This window comes from Pseudorca crassidens, chromosome 14 (assembly GCF_039906515.1).
Source record: "Pseudorca crassidens isolate mPseCra1 chromosome 14, mPseCra1.hap1, whole genome shotgun sequence".
Classification (NCBI taxonomy): domain Eukaryota; kingdom Metazoa; phylum Chordata; class Mammalia; order Artiodactyla; family Delphinidae; genus Pseudorca; species Pseudorca crassidens.
Genome location: NC_090309.1, coordinates 65,784,556 through 65,801,456, shown reverse-complemented (window position 1 = coordinate 65,801,456; position 16,901 = coordinate 65,784,556). Strand labels below are relative to the sequence as shown.

Sequence of the window (16,901 nt, the reverse complement as noted above, 5' to 3'; positions counted from 1 at the left end):
ACACACCTATTATGTGCCAGACTTTGTTCAAGGCTATGGACATACCGTGATTAGCAAAACAGACATGATCTCCGCCTTCTAGGAGCTGCACTTGCAGGGCGCAAGCAGTAAATACACAAGTAAGCGTTTCAAAAAGCATATGACCACAGATCATTATGCTGCTGCAAGGGAAAGAACAGAGTCAATGAGAGGAAAGAGGAGGGAAAGCTCACTTATTTCACCTGAAGGGTCTCTTAAGAAATGGCATTTGAGCTGAGCCCTGAGGAGTGAGCTCCCCATGGAAGAGTGAGGTGGTGTGGAGCGTTCCCAGGTGGAGTTGTAGGAAGGGCAAAGGCGCTGAGGTAGGAAAGTACTAGGTGCATTCAGGGAGGTGAAAAAGACCAATGCCTGGTACTTAGAGGGAGGGAGACACAGCAAGGGATGGACTGGAGAGTTGGGGATGGAATGTACAAAGCCTCACAGGAGACATTAAGGGTTTGAATATCATTCTAAGAATAATTGAAATAGACTGATAGATTTTAAGCAGGACAGTGATATAATATTTCATCATTTCTAAGATGCATATTTTTTTCATACTTTAATAATATTGGGATGCTTCTTCCAGTTGATGTGATTTGTCTAAAAATAAGAAGTATGAAATACTTGAATTTGCAGAGCCTTTTTTCTTTCTCTTTTGATGGTATATAAAGTAAACTCTTAGGTTTGATGTTATTCAATACTCTATATTTTTAAAGTGTATATTGCCCCGGGGACATTTGAAAATGGGATTAGAGGGGCAAGAGAAAACTCAGGGTGTCTTCTCAGATGTTGTTCAGACCAAGCATATTGGTAGCTTAGGCTAGAGTAGTAACAGTATTATGGAGAGAAACGAATGACTCAAGAAATGGTTTGAAGAGAGAACCTGGTACTGGATTAGAACATAGTGCTGGTTTGGATGTAGGGTAAGGAGGAAAAGGGATACTGAAGATAGATCCCTGGTTCTGAATGTAACAGTTAGATATTTGGTGGCACTATTTGCTGACATGGTGAAAAATTAAGCAAAAAAAATTTTTAACATCAAAAGTACGATTTGGGTGTATTGAACTAGAGTTGCCTTTGAGATGTCCATGCGGGTGTGACAGTCAAGCAGTTGGATCAAGTTAGATCTGGTGTTTGAAAGAGAAGTCTATGCTGGAGATACAAACTGGAAGTCCCCAGATATAGATGGTGTTTGAAGCTATTAGAATGGATGAGGCCATCAAGAGAGACCATGCAATGAGAAGAAAAGAAGGCCTAGGACTAAGCCCTGAAAAACACATCTAGGGGTCAAGCAAAAGAGAAGGACTGTGGAATGTGGCTAGAGGATTAAGAGAAAACCCTGGAGCATATAGGACCATGGAATCTAAGGGAAGAGCCTGCTTTAAGAAGAGGAGAGTTGTCAAGTGTGTTAAACACCACTGAGAGATCTATTAACATGACAATCAAGAAGAGTCCTTTGGATTTTACAAAATGATGACCTTATCAAGAGCCGTTTTGGTGGAGTACTATATATGAGAGCCACCCAGGAGCAAATGAGAACTAATGGAGTAGACACAGAACATGTAGGCAAGTCTGGAACCTTGACTGTTAAAAAGGGGGTGAGAAATATGGTTCTAGCTGAAGAGATTTTGTGCCCTGAGGCTCTTTGTTGTTTTTAAGATGATAGCAGGAAGTGTTTGATCCTGGTGGAATGATCCAGTAGACAGGGAAAGGGCAGTAGAAGATGCACAGGCAGAGGGGCCAGCTAGGAAAGCAAATAATTTGAGAAGCGAGTATGGATGAGCTCCAGAAGGCACATGGCATGGGCCTTGATACTGTTATCCCTGGAGAAAAACTGAAGAGGCTTTAAGCAAAGAATTATTTGGTTGGACTATTTCAATAGGTTAATCATCCTCTCATTGTGGAGGATGGGTTTGGAGCGGCAGTGAGTGGCTGAGAGCACAAAACCCGGTAGAACGTCATTGCAGGAATTCCGATGAGAGATGAGGAGGCCCCCAGTAAGGTTGGAGAAGAGGGGAGAGATTGGAGATAGAACAAGAGAGAAAATCAGAGGAGTGCGATGCTTGTATGTGGGGAGGTGACCAAGGATGAGTCCCGTGTCTTTGGATAGGTTTGGGATTATGATGATTGTGATTTTAGGGTGGTTTTCCACTAGGTTATCTTTAACTGTGGCTGGTGAATATATGTTATTCATGTAATGACTGATTAAAATCAGCAGAGTTTAAGTTTTGTTTCTCGGGAACGTCTAGCTATTCCCAGATATCATTTGGGAGGCTGCTCTGGGTAATTTTTAAAGAATAATTCAAGTAAATCTCTTTTAAAGTAGTGAGTTTCAAGGCTGGAAAAAGAAAAAAATTGATCTCTCATTGGCCAGCCTTGTTTTCCAGAATTTGGGGCTAGAAAGTTGGATTTGAAATAACTTGCTATACATCTGTCATTTCTCGTTGCTGATCTTAGGCCACTGGCTTTCAAAACATACTTGTGACCATCAAGGTCCACAGGTTTTCTCCCCAACTTCTTCTCTGTCAGGCAACAGCATGGAAGTCAAACTCTGCACAAGGATGTCGTCTTCTGCTGTTTTCTGGCTCATCCCCATTTCCCAGAACAAAGTTATTTTCCATAACAAGGCCCATATTCTTCAGCCTTGTTGACGTTGCCAGACCTCAGTGGACCTTTTCTAAAAGGCTCTTTCCATATCCTATTGTGTTGTCTGGACCGTCTCCAAATCCAGTTTTTAATTTCCTATTGGCTAAATTTTATTTTTTTTCTTTAGGCCTGTGCTCATCTTCCGTTTAATCCTGGCTTCTCTCCTATGCTGTGAGAGAGACCTTAATCTCTTTTGGGCCCATAGCCATGCCATTTAAAAATTCCTTTGGGCAGATATTCAGCTGGTTTAACACTGTTCAGTCCCACTTCTTGGCTGGGATTTACCGTCTCCTGGTCTGCTTCTGTTCCATTCAGTAAAGAGTCTGAGGGATGCATTTCTCCTGAAGCAGGAACCCTACATACCTTCCAGTGTAAGCCCCCTTTCTTTGGCTCTATTCTCCTAAGAGTCTAGTGCCAAACATTTAAACAATTCCAGTTGGTCAGGAAGACTTGGGCTGAAACAGTGGGTCATTTCTTCTCATGGAGAGATCCAAAGAGCACCAATGCTGGACATGGTCCTGGGACATTCCGTGGGTTACACATCCCTGGTGCTTGATGGGTCTTTCTTTGCAAGGGTCTCCTAGAAAAATAGCGTGTTCAGGACCTACAAAACCTCAGATCTTTAGATTTCAGGTATGATGATACTTGATGTCAAGGCCTTGTTGAAGGACAAGAGGAGGTTACTTGATTAACTGTAAGTCAGTAAGTGGTAAGTCTAGGAGTATGTGTTCTGACTTGCACCTTCATAGTGTACACACTCCAGTGTACTTGATGGGCTCACAATTGGGTTAGTTCTGTTCATCCTCTCAGTTTTATAACCATGGTGGGAGGCGAGAAGATGTGGTGGATACAGCCACAAACTTAGATTCTGAAGATTGTTCCTTCATTAAGCTCTGCTCCTTTGCCAGTTGTACCACTGGTTGACTGGGTAACCTTGAGGCAAGTTACTTCTCCTCTCTAGGCCTCAGTCTTCTGGTTCTTAAAATGAAGAGATTGAACTGGCTAATCTTCAAAGTCCCTTTGAATTAAGATAAACCTTATCATCCATCTAAAAATGCTTTGATGGGGACTTCCCTGGTGGTTCAGTGGTTAAGACTTTGCCTTCCAATGCAGGGGGTGCAGGTTCAATCCCTGGTTGGGGAACTAGGATCCCACATGCCTTGCAGCCAAAAAACCAAAACATAAAACAGAAGCAATATTGTAACAAATTCAATAAAGACTTTAAAAATGGTCCGCATCCAAAAAATCTTTTTAAAAAAATAAATAAAAATAAAAATGCTTTGATGACAGGAAGGCTTTTTCTTCCCAACCATCCAAGAGCTGTGGGGATTTTCCTATGAGTCATGCCTTATCAAAAATGACACCCCGTTCCCATCATGCACCTCTCTAGAGAGCCCTGGCAGCAGAAGGAAGGCTCGTCAGAGAGCTCCTTCCTTGAATAGATGGATATGTCTTGCTCAGAATAAGGAAAAGGAAAAGCAAGAAAACAAAGGTAGATGTTAAGAAAGTGAGAAAGACTCTTGTTAATTCAAAACAAAACAAAAAACTGAAGAGCATATCTGAAAAGAAGAAAACCACATCATTTATGTGACAAAATATACCCAAATACCCCTTTTCCCCATGCACATGGACTTTTCTGCATATAAATAACACAGAACATCTAATGGAATCATTGAGGTTTTTTTTATGAATTTCATTGTTTGAGGTCTTTGAACACAGTTGTAATTTCTTGGTTAGTAAATAAAGTTTACCTGACCCCAGCTCCTTTTAGAAAATCATGTTTCCTCTCCATACTTTCATGTTATTTCATAGTTCACTTTACCTAAGTGAGAATCGAAGGACATGGTACAAGGTTGGAGTTCTGCTGTTATATGTAGAATCCCTAATAACAGTCAGTAGGCTCTGAAAAACTTTTGGTCCATTGAGAAAATGGACTAAGTAAAAAGCATACAGACAAGGAAAGTTGATCTACCAAGTAGGACAGTGGTTAAGACCCTCAAAGTGTGGGCCTGTTGGTCATTGACAACATTGCTCCTTTAAAAATGAGCCCCTGGCAGTTCCGTTCATCCAGGACTATGCTGTATTTCTCTTTCTGACATTTAGGTTACCTTGTTATTGGAAAATTCACATCAGTGATCTGCTTTCCTTGGTCTGTGTAATTTTTTCTTGAATTCATTTCCATTGAAATGGTAATGTTTATATGTGCCTTGCTTAGTAAAATATAACTAACAAAAACTTGCATGAGAAATCAATTTTTACAGTAGTGTATCAAATTCATCTGGGTTGTCAGCTGAGAGATCTCTGGACAGTTACTCCTGTATCACTTACCTGGTGGACAGTATGACTGGTGATAGATAATATCATGCATGGCTTTTACAGATGCCCAAGCAAAATCCTTTTAGTAATTTAACAGAGTCATCCTTAATTAAGCAAAAAGAAAATCTGTGATATATGAATCATTCAAAATTTAGTTTCATATTCAAAATTCAACTTCAGCAAAAATGGGGTAGCTTTCACTCATCCATTTAATGAAGTTTGCATCTTGATCGGGCTTTTATTCTAGCATAATAATAAATTCTCTTAACATTTAGCTTTATTCTTAGAGTTAATATTAGTTGTAGCAGTTCTTATAAATCTATTTATAGACAGGACTAACAATGGAAAAAAATCTCTGAGAGCTCATGTCATCAAAAAAATTCTAATGAAATGATGTTTTTTTTAAATATGTCATTAGAGAAGTGAAACAAACACCCTCTTATTAAGCTATTACTTCACCTCATTGTTGAAACATGAACCTGCTGAAAGTTAGAGTATATCATTTTCATAAAATATTAGTTGTTGAAGAGCTAGTCTCCAGGCATTTTATGTTATTTTTCCTATTCGTTGAAATCCAAAATATTGCTCATCTAAACTTTCTCTGTTAATCACTATTACAGTAAGTCTGAGACTGCAAGACACCCAGTAATTCATAACTGGCTCAGGATTTGTTCACCTTAAGGTCAGTTATTCAGTCCCTGAGCTGGCAGTCATTAACAAGAGATCGTGATCTGTAAGTGCACAGAGTTCATAAAAAGGAAAGCAAGAGCTTTTACTTCCAGAATCTGGACTGAAAAGCCACCAGGTTTCCAGGCACTGCTTTCCCTTCCTCCTCCTCTGCTGTCCACTGTCCCATTTCGTAGGGAATAAGTTGCTGATGAGGTTTAGTTGAAGGTTCCCCACCCCCAAAAGTAGCCCTGATAAGCACGGTAATGTCCCCAAACACTCTGGGAGTACAAAGAAGGGTCCCTGAAATCTGCCGCACAGGAGGGACCACACAGGAGGTGTCTCTTGGGCTGACCAAGGGCCAGGGAGAGTTTCTGAGCAAAGCGGACAGAGGGGAGAATTTCTAGTGGAGGAAGAGATGTGCACAAAATCAGTGAGAAATTAAAAGACTCCAGGGTTTTCAAAGAACTCTACTGCATATCCTCATAGGACTGGAGCATAAATTAGGAAGGAGGTTGGCTAAGAACCATGGCCAGACATGTAGCCAGACGCCAGACGATGAAGGGGGCTCAGGGCTCTGGGCTCTGCCAAGGAGAGTGGTTGGTATTCTCTAGCCGTGAAGAGGTGGAATATTCAGAGCGAGGGAATGTCCCTGGCAGGTTTGCAGTTTGGTGGAGAATGGATTAGAGGGAGGCAGACAAGACCAGAGATAAACCAAATAGGAGTATGAGGAATATCAGGAAAGATAAGAGGGTATGATTGGGGAGGCATGAGGAGTAGGAGAGAGGGAAGGATTGACACTAAGGTTCATGGCTGGGGTGACGCGTTGGGTTCTCGGGAGAAGGGAATACAGGAGAAATGGTGAGTAAGTTCACTTACGATGAACATGTCCAATAGATATTAGACAAATGGTTCTAAAGGACAGAGGGCCAGCCCTTGAGAGAGACTGGGAGACCGTCAGTACGTAAGTGGTAATTAAATCCCTTCTGAGTTTCTTTCCAGCCCTTAAATCCCGTGGTTCAGTGAATAACGTAATCTCTTCAACAAGTGCCCATTTCAGGAAGTCTAAAATTAGCAGTGGCCTGTGTGAAGTGATTTGATGACACAGTGCAGTTACCCTTCTCATGGTTGTGATTAGTCAATCAGTTGTGATCCCAGCCTGATGCTGACGTTGAAAATCCATCAGGGCAGATTTATTGAGTGTCTTTGTGTTGGATGCTGCAAGGGAGATTCATTTTTTTAAGATGTGAAATAATTTCATTGAGTTTTTCCATTGAAGTTGAGGTCAGATGAAGAGGCAAAAAAGGAAGGATAGAGGTGAGAGGGATTGCTCACGAAGGTCAGCAAGTCGGGTTTAGTAGGAAGACAGTGAATGTGGTTTTAGGCTTGGTAAGTTTGAGATGATAATAGAAGATGAAATGATCAAGAATAAGAAGGATCCTGACTGGAGACAAAGTTCTGGGGATTTGTGCCCTGTGGAGTCTGGAGAGTGTGGAAAGGGTGGAGAACAGAGAAGAAGGGAGTGCTGAGGATGAAGCAGATCCCAGGGAGGGCTGAGCCCTGGCAGACACCACCTTCAGGCTGGAAAAGGATGAGAGTGAGCCAGAGTGGTTAAAGGTAGAACGAGAATAATACTCTGCCTGGGGTCGTGAAAAGGGAGTTCAAGGAGAAGATGTTGACCAGACATAGAGGTCTAGGGTGATGATGATTGACTGGGAAATGATCATTGAACTTAACGATAGGTTGGCCTTTGGTGTTTTTTCTCAAAGGGGTTTCGTGGGATAAAGAGTTAGAAAGACAGATTGTAGGTCATTAAGGGAGGAGTAAGAGGAGGACGAGTAATAATTATAATAGTAATAATAGTAGGTAACATGTACACTTCCTACCTTACATGCCAGGCAATGTTCTAAGCACTTTATACATGTTATTTTGTAAATTATCATAATAATTCTAGAAATGTACTAATATTAATGTTATTAGTATTTTTACTGTTTCCTTTTTACTGTTGAAGTATATTAGGAGATAAAAGCAATGCACGTAGATAGTTCTTTTGATATGTTTTGCAATGATAGAAGGAATGGAAAAACACGGTTGGTGACATCATGGTAAAATGAAAGCTTTTCCAAGAGATTTTAACATGTTTGAAGGCAGTGAGGGAAGGAGCCAGGGAGGAATAATCGAAGATGCAGAAGAAGGATGAGCAGGTGGGACTATAGGAAGAAGAGACTGGTAAGGATGGAGAAGGGGCCCCGGACACAGTTTTGAGTTGAGAAAATTAAGAAAAGTTTGTAGTCACTCATATTTTACAATTCAGATGTGAGACAGTCTCTGAAGTTATGCTTGATAGTGTTGGACAATTAGGAAGAGAAGTGAGAGAGCTGCTGAATATCATTGCATGCATCTTCTTTATCTTCTTGAAAAATTTTTGACTTGGTGTTTAAAATTTTAGAAAGAGAAAACTCAACTTTATTAGTATGAACTCCACCCAACTAAATTCTGTCGAGTGCAATTTAACTTGTCATTTTCTTTATCGTTTGTTATTTCTTTATTTGAACATAAACGTGAAATCTTCTTCACATGTATTTGGATGCCGTAATTGCGTTTTCTCTTGGTTGTTTCTCCAAAAACTTGTGTTTGGGGCCTGTGTAGTCCAGAGGCAGAGAGGACAGGGAGCCTGGAGGGTGGAACGTGCAGTGTGGCCATAAACAAGGAGAACGGGAGCGATGGGGGTGGGAGAATGGAGAGGAAAGTGAGTAGCTGTGAGGGTAAGGAAGAACTGTATTGAAAAGTCCATTTGTAACTTCACCACTGAGACATCACTTTTTTTTTTTTTTTTTTTTTTGCGGTACGCGGGCCTCTCCCATTGCGGAGCACAGGCTCCGGATGCACAGGCTCAGCGGCCATGGCACACGGGCCCAGCCGCTCCGCGGCATGTGGGATCTTCCCGGACCGGGGCACGAACCCGTGTCCCCTGCATCGGCAGTGGACTCTCAACCACTGCGCCACCAGGGAAGCCCGAGACGTCACTTTTATGAGAACATTTTTTTTAATGGGATAGAAAGCACATGACTACTATCATCAAGTTTATAGAGAACAAAGTGAATTCACAAGTTGGCCACTGGCTCATCAGTTGGAGCAGCACTGACATTTAGGACCTGAGTGGCTATAACTTGGTGACAGGAAAGTGTTTCTTGTGAATAAAGTCTTTTTTCTAGAATAACTGGGACTGGCTGGCTACACCGCTGAACTTATCAGATCAAATTCTCCCTCTCCCCCTCCCCCTCTCCCCCTAATCCCACCCCCCATTCCCAGCCCCCTTCATGGGAATGCTGTTTAGACTTGACCAAGCTTATCTCTAGGGTTGAATAAACTTTTGCCCAGGCAGGCCAATGCTTTCAGCTCCCAATTCGCCAGATAGAACTATTAGCATTTACAGCAATCACAAAAGGTGACAATACTTTCACATATTTCCGCTGTAGGGATCTCCTCTCCTTGGAAATAAAGAGTTGAAAACATTTAGAAAACACTGACCGTGGCAACTGCTGCAGTCATTTCAGGTTGAAAACATTTCCTGAGGAAAAGTAAATGTTTTCTTTCTCATAGAACCCAATATTTTGTCTAATGAGATATGTTCATCAAAACATTTTATGTATATGTAAAATGTTTTAGAAGTTCATTCTGTATAAACATGATCATCTCATACTAATCGGGGTGTGTTGAGCACCTCTGTCCATTAATAGCTGGTGTTTGTCTGTCTATGTTTTGTGTCTCATGGTCAATGTCTTTTTTGCAGATATTGATGAATGTGTAAACAACACTGTTTGTGACAGTCACGGGTTTTGTGACAATACAGCTGGCTCCTTCCGCTGCCTCTGTTATCAGGGCTTTCAGGCCCCACAGGATGGGCAAGGGTGTGTGGGTGAGTTTTTAGATTTTTTTCTCCCGACATGTTTCATATCTCTCTATCGAAAAGAAATCAAAGTCATCAACCACAGGAGAGATGGAAGCAAGATAATTGGGCAGAATTGCATCATAATTTGATCTTGTCGTACGGTTTGGAGATGTGCAAAAAGATCCTGTGGCTTCTGAAATGGTTAGGGACATTCAGAAATAGAGAAGCATAACTTTGGGTTTATATGTATATTAAAAAGAGCATCTGTTTAAACTCTTAGCTGGGTATGCGGAACGCTTCAGTCCCTCCTGCACAGGAAATAGAGTCTGGTGTGTGGTGGAGCTTGTCTGTCTTCAAAATGCACCTCCCTTAGGCAAGTGCATTTAAGGAAAAGTGTTGGCAAGAGTTTCTGTTTCCAGGAATGACACCCGTAAAATGATGCTTTGGATTGTGCAAGCATATTTCTTCAGTCTGTTCTGGGATTGTCGGAGCTGGAAGGAATCTTGAATATCATCAGATGTCCTAGAATATGGTCCAGCACATGCTCACATAAAAGAAGATACTTTATAGTTCATGTTCTGATCAGCCATGATTTCTTTAAGTGAAATTCATTATGAAACGTTTGCAGTTAGAGCAGTTAAATGGGAAGGAGGGTATTCTTTTCATAACTTCACCGATAACGAGGCTTTTTCTTTATTCTTAATTAAGGAGGAAACCTCTGGTCGTTACATGGCAGATGACACTTGACGAGGAGTCAGTTAACTTTTTAGTTTGGAAATTTGCAATTAAAGCACCAATTCATTTCCCATCCAGATTAAACTGGAAAAACAAAATCTAGAAATTGAACAATAAAAGCACTTGAATAGTAACCGCCTTTAAGCTAACACTGTCGTTAACACTTGTTCCAATTCCTGCTGTAGTCTCCTTTGCACTAAAAAACAAGTGGTAAAAACCATCTGCTATTCACTAAATATTTTGACTTAATAGGTTATGTGGTCTGGCCCCCCACTTAACCTTCTCAGCCTCACCACCTGCTTCCTCCCCATTTACGTTCCTGCAGCATAAAACTGCTTATGGGTGTTCACGTAACTGGGAAGTTATTAGGCTGTTGTTTGCTCCTTCTTTTGGGAATATCCTCCTGGCCTCCCCTTCCCTGAACCTAGATCCATCCCATGCGTTCCTAAAGCTGGAAGTTAGATGTCATCTCCTCCCAGATACCATCCCTGCTCCACTTCTCACTCCAGCTGAGCTGTGATCCCTTCTCCTGCTTCTGGAAAACCTTGAACAAATTCTATTATAGTACTTACAACCTTTTTTGCAAGAATTTAATCATGTATGTACTGCCTGCAGCTGCCTTTTCCAAGGCAATAAGCTCCTTGTGATTGAGAATTTTGTGTCTCTCTCTCTCCTTGCTGGGCCTAATGTTTGGCCTTTTGTAGGTGCTCAGTAAATGTTAACTGTTACCTAATGGGGTATCAGATGTCAAACCACTGACTCCACATAGCTCCTGGGCCCCTGGTTAATGTTCATTTCTAACCAGTCAGAGGAGCACACCGAACCCGTGTTGATGCTTCATTTTGACCCATAAAATACCACCCTTATAGAAGGAATATTTGTTATGTTAATGAACCCAACAAATATCGTTATATTTGTCTGTTTCTTCTCTCTTTGAAAAGTATGAACTGAACACCTCTTATATGTACCTCACCACTCTGGGTGTTCTATAGAGTTTAAGAGATGAATCAGCCCTCTGGGGTTGTAGCCTTTGGCCACACTTTTCCCTCTGCTTTGGACCCTGGCTGCCCAGCCTTCTTATCTACGCATCCTTCAGGTAGAGCTTGGCTCCTATATCACTTCCCTAACCCACCCCTGCACTTAAGGTCCACTGTTGCATGCTGTCATCGTGCTCTGCACTTTTCATTCCCAGCACTTCTCCTGGCCTGTATGATTATCTGATTAATTTCTCTGACTGGACAGTAAGCTCCCTGCAGGCAGGAGTTGGGCCTGCCTGACTCATCATCATTGTCTCCCCAGTCTGACCCATAGAAATAAACTAGAAAATATTTTTTGATTGAATGTACAGTCTGGTAGGAGAGATTTCAATAGCCTTGGAAATATTACAAGTTAGAAAGTAGAAAATTCCATTTGACAGTTACCTAAAATTGATAAATGCAAACTGGCAAATTTCTAAAGTCAATTTTTCTGGTCTAAGTTATGACTGTCCAGGTTGATTAAATATACCAACTGTCTGCTTTACTTTGTCATAATATCTTTTCATAAGCAAAACTCAGCTCATTGGATTTATATCTGTTTATATACAAAGTGAAATGGAAAACCGAGGTAATTATCCAAATAAGTCAAGAGACATAAACTTTTTGTCCAATTAACTGGGAATAGCAGGTGAAAATAGTATTTTTTTTCCTGAATGATTTGGATAATTGCTCAAATTTTTAACTTTGTATAAACCATCTCAGAGTGTGCTCATGAAAACTGATGTTTGTAGATGTTTAATCACATTTAATGCATAAAATACATGAGCATTTCAGATGCCAAGTCAGGTACTTTGTTTAACTGGACACTCATTAATAAAATTTCTTCAGAGGAGAATGGGTAAAAAGTAGTATTGGGCAAGGGCAAACATAAAATTAGCCTTTCTTTATGGCTATGTACTTAAATAAAATGGACTTATCTGTGAGTTTTTAGTGTTTTAATTAAGTATATTTAAGTACAAAAGAAAAATATCTGGCAAAATAGAAATGACACTGTGGAACACCAAACAGAATTTTTAAAGGCATCGTGAAATCACTGAGGAGTTACTGGACCAGTTTGTTTCCCATGAATGATTAATGTAGCCCAGTAACTACTTACAGGGGTTGTTCCTTCAGTTCTCAAAGGGATACACAACCTGAATTCTGGTTGTTAAGTTATGGACATTTTGGCTGCTAGGAAACTATAGTTTTAGACATTTGAGTAGATTTAAAACAATTTCTAAACATGCACTTAAAGAATTCTGCAGTTTCTGACGTGCCACTGCTGCTAATTTTCCTTGAATTAAGAACTGAGAGAGAAGTGTCATATTATTTAAGACCTCATTATGTCAGAAAGTCAGGGAAGAGAAAATTAAACAAAGTGTACATACGATGCTTGCAGTACAATTCCGAGTTGTTCCTTAAAGCCAGGATTGGAGTTTGGAAACTTTGCTTTGTGTTTTCATGGTCCTTTCACACAAACCAAAGCTTTCAGCCCTGCCTCTGGGAGCCCCTTCCCCCAAATAGCTGAAGGGTTTGATTGCTCCCAGGGGGTCACCTTGTTTCCAGCAGACACCACTAGTCTTGGCACAGCTGGTAAAACAAAGAGCTGTCAGGAGTGAGGAACACGTCTGACTTGATCTGTGCTCCCTTTTCCAGATGTGAACGAATGTGAGCTGCTCAGTGGCGTGTGTGGTGAAGCCTTCTGTGAAAATGTAGAAGGGTCCTTCCTGTGTGTGTGCGTTGATGAAAACCAGGAGTACAGCCCGATGACTGGGCAGTGCCGCTCCCGGGCCTCGGCAGGTAAGTGACACTGTGTCGGGACGGAGGGCTTCTCTCAGGGACCTGTACCTACACAGGTTTGGGCCAAACACTCTGGGAGTGAGGAAGAAATAACCAAATATTTTGGCGCCGTGCTGTTTCTGGAAGCTTCCATGCTCTTTCCGAGCCTGCCTTATCAGTGGAATTAGGATGTGGGTGATGACTGTTGGAGCTACATGGCCTCTAATATGCTTTCCAACCCGGAGACGCCATGGGTAGGGTGAAGGATCCAAAATGATGAGCACATTGGCTGGGAATTGCCTAAAACTCAGAACCGTCAGCCCAGGGTTTAATATGGCAACATCTCATTAAGTTGCATAATTCTTCTTTCTTGGCCCTTGGAGAAACGTATTTTGACACTTCTCTAAATTGAAAGCAACTTAAAGGCCCCTCAGGATCTGCAAAGACTTCCTTCCACTTGGAATTCTTAGGTGTTTTTTGCTTTTTTTCCCCCAGAATTTGGCCTAGAGAGTGGCTGTGATTGTGTCTGTTTAAAATTTGATTGAGGCTGTGTCATCATGGCACATAGTGAAATGGAGAGCTGATGCTTTTCCAGATAAATCATCAACTTCCAGATCACCGTTTTAGTTTATGCCATGTGGCTAAAGCATGGTTGTATTTTGAGGGAAGCAGGAGACTAAATGGTCCTTTGAGACCCAAATAAAATGAAACATAGACTGTGTTACTATCTTGCTCAATCCCGGTTGATTTTATCTATGCTTCTAAGAAATCTATGCTTCTAAGAAAGCTTTCGCTCTTCCTCAATAGGGTACACTTGTTCTGTGTGAGATAATTATCTTTGCAAGCAGTAGGGAATGGAATATAACAATATTTTCATCCACACACATTTTCTTCTCAATGATTAAATATAGAAAGGTGATGGTGCAGAATTAAATGTACAGACAGTAATTCAAAAACACTATGACGGGAAAGAGAGTGTTTCTGGAGGGAAGGGTTGCTCTTCCTTCAGTGACCACCCCTGCAACTCATGAGCCATAAAGAAAGGACTTTTCATTTTAGCTCTACTTGTAATGGAAAAAAACAAACCAAAAATCAAAAACCTGGCTGGTCAGTGACAGGACTGGTGAAGTAACTGCCTTTCTCTGATTTGTCTTTGGGTCTATAGAGTAGCACCTTCCCCGTAGTATTATTTTGACTGGAATAATTCACATATAATATTGTATAGTCATTAAGTCATCTATATGAAGGTTAGGTAGTCATGATAGATGCATGTTGTACAATGTCAAGTGAAAAAAAAGATACTCCAGTGATCACAATCTGTGGAGGGAGGGAAGGAAAGAAGATGTAAAAAGATAATTATTAGAATTAATAGAAATTTTAGTTTTTTCCTTTATTTTCCAAACTTTTTGTAATACTTTAAACTGGAATGACCAGGGTTCTGGTCTGCTATTTTCCGGCTATGTAAGCTTGGGCATATCATTCAACATCTATGAGTTTCAATTTTCTCGCCTATAAAACAAAGGTTATATTTACCTCACAGAGTTTTATCCTTTTTTAAAAATTATATACATAAAAGCCATTTGTTAATAACTAAGTACTATATGAAGTATTAAAATGAATTATTAAAATCCAAACACATAAGGGTTATCTATTTCTCTTGTGATCTCTTCTGAGATGGTGGGTTTTTTAAACTATAAATACAGTTTTGCTGGAATGTTTTAGTAATGTCAAGAAGTGGTTTGTTCAGTTCACATAGCTTCAGTTAAGGTACATGTCTGGGATCCTAAAGTTTGCTCATGTCTTTTGTAGAGATTAATAATGCTTTAGGGGCTTCCCTGGTGGTGCAGTGGTTGGGGGTCCGCCTGCCGATGCAGGGGACGCGGGTTCGTGCCCCGGTCCGGGACAATCTCACATGCTGCGGAGCGGCTGGGCCCGTGAGCCATGGCCGCTGAGCCTGCGCGTCCGGAGCCTGTGCTCCGCAGCGGGAGAGGCCACAGCGGTGAGAGGCCCGCGTGCCGCAAAAAATAAATAAATAAAAAAAATAATGCTTTAATAGGATCATGAGACGATCTGAACCATTTTTGATGAACTGGATTAGCTCACTGTAAACTACTTCTTAAAACTTTACGGTGACTCTTTTTGTAAGCCTTGTTCCTCATCTCCTATTTTTTAAGTTCTTCTGTAACCAAGTCCTTAACACCTGCTTTGCCTTTTTGCTCTCTTTATCTCCTTGTTCTCTCATTGACTCTTTCTGGAAAGTTCTTCCAGTCAGAGTTCACTAAGTGCTCTCCTACTTTTGCAAAGAACAGCATTTTGAATACTCAGCTTCATAAAGCTTGTCTGCCAGTGAATACATCGTTAGTTTCTCTTTCCGCTTAACATTATATCTGATCCTTTAATAGCTTCTTGCTTATTTTCCCCATAGTTCTCTGGCTTCTGCCAAATATTGTACACACTCAGTCGTTTTATTGGTCCATGTCAGTATAATCTGCCTTAGTAACTGGATAAGCTTATTAACTTGTATAGTTCCTGGCAATTCCGACTTCTACCATACCTCAATTTGTAGGGTTCTTGGCAAATGCGAACTGATTGTACGGAGTCTTCAGATTGTCTATGATAACATCTTCATTTTAGCAATTCTCTATCCTGAGAGATAGATCGGCTATAAACTGCAGCAAGAGTTTCCCTCCCTGACGCTTCATCAGACTTCATCATAGCTCATTTGTTTTGAAAAGGTGATTAAAACTGGAAATCATAAAAACAGATAACACATCTTTTAAATATTTAAGTTTTAACTTAAAGCACGTAAGGTACATTTATTCCCCAGTCTCCGAAGAAGAGCCAAGGTCTGTCTTCGGGTAGAAATCCATTTGCATTCTGTATGGGCTTGTCTTGCATAAACCATATCTATTATGCATTATCTACACTGCCCACTTTAAAGGGAGTAAGAATTTAAAGGCCTTTGCTGAGTAAATAAGCACAAAGTCACTTTAGGTTTTCATTTTTTTTTTCCGATTTCCTGCAGTTGTATTATCCATTCCTAGTTTGATAACCTTTTCTTTTCTTTTTTACTTTTTTTAACCTTAGTCTTTCTAAAGGTTTAACTTGTTCTAGAAACAACTCTTCTACTCATTTATATTTTATTGGTTTATATACTATTTAATTATGTAATTACAATAATCAATCCATTGGCACAGAGTGTTTGAGAATGAACGTAGCTGAGTCTCCCTTGGCACACCGCTCAACACGTCAGTACAGAAGTATGCTGACCCACCTGAGAACAGCCAGCTGGCTGTGAGCCTTCCACCTGCTTGTGGGCATTAGCCAGGATGTTTTTCAGAGGACAGGAGAACACTAGTTCATCTAACAAGGTGGTTAAGTGGAGGCTAGTTAAAAGTTTGTATCATACTCCAGTCAAAGAATCTGCTGTTATACAGAACAAAACATTTTGTACCAAATTGAAGGTAAAGTTTTTATCAAGATAGGATTCAAATTAATTTCATTATATACATGATAGACTAACAGCTTAGATCTCATCCCTCCTGGAAGGTAATTAGGAAAAGAAAGATAAATTTGCTCTCTAGGCTGTAATATTTCCTCGGCTTTAAAATTTCCCCAGGACAACAGACATTCCAACAAGAAGCAGTAGCATCATCATCTGAAGTGGTGTCTTACTGAGGACAGAACTGGGGCTGGATGTCAACAAGGCACATTTCAGATCAGTACGCAGAAGAACTTTGCAATAGCTAGAGATAGTCAGCACATAACTGTCTCATGAAATCGTGGGTGTTTCCTTAGAGGTGTCCAAGAACAGGTGAGATACTGGCTGGCAG

General features: G+C 40.7%; 1 protein-coding gene across 9 annotated transcripts in view; it reads left to right on the top strand.

Annotated features, from left to right (window-relative positions):
- The window catches only part of LTBP1 (latent transforming growth factor beta binding protein 1), a 424,099-nt gene that overhangs the window by 362,179 nt on the left and 45,019 nt on the right, over window positions 1-16,901 (top strand). For 5 of the 9 annotated variants that reach the window (XM_067703302.1, XM_067703301.1, XM_067703297.1 and 2 more), the window contains 2 exons: window positions 9,440-9,565; window positions 12,946-13,089. In XM_067703302.1, the coding sequence (XP_067559403.1) occupies window positions 9,440-9,565; window positions 12,946-13,089 (270 nt within the window). The remainder of the gene's footprint in view (window positions 1-9,439; window positions 9,566-12,945; window positions 13,090-16,901) is intronic. The other 4 variants (XM_067703300.1, XM_067703296.1, XM_067703295.1 and 1 more) reach the window with 1 other exon arrangement.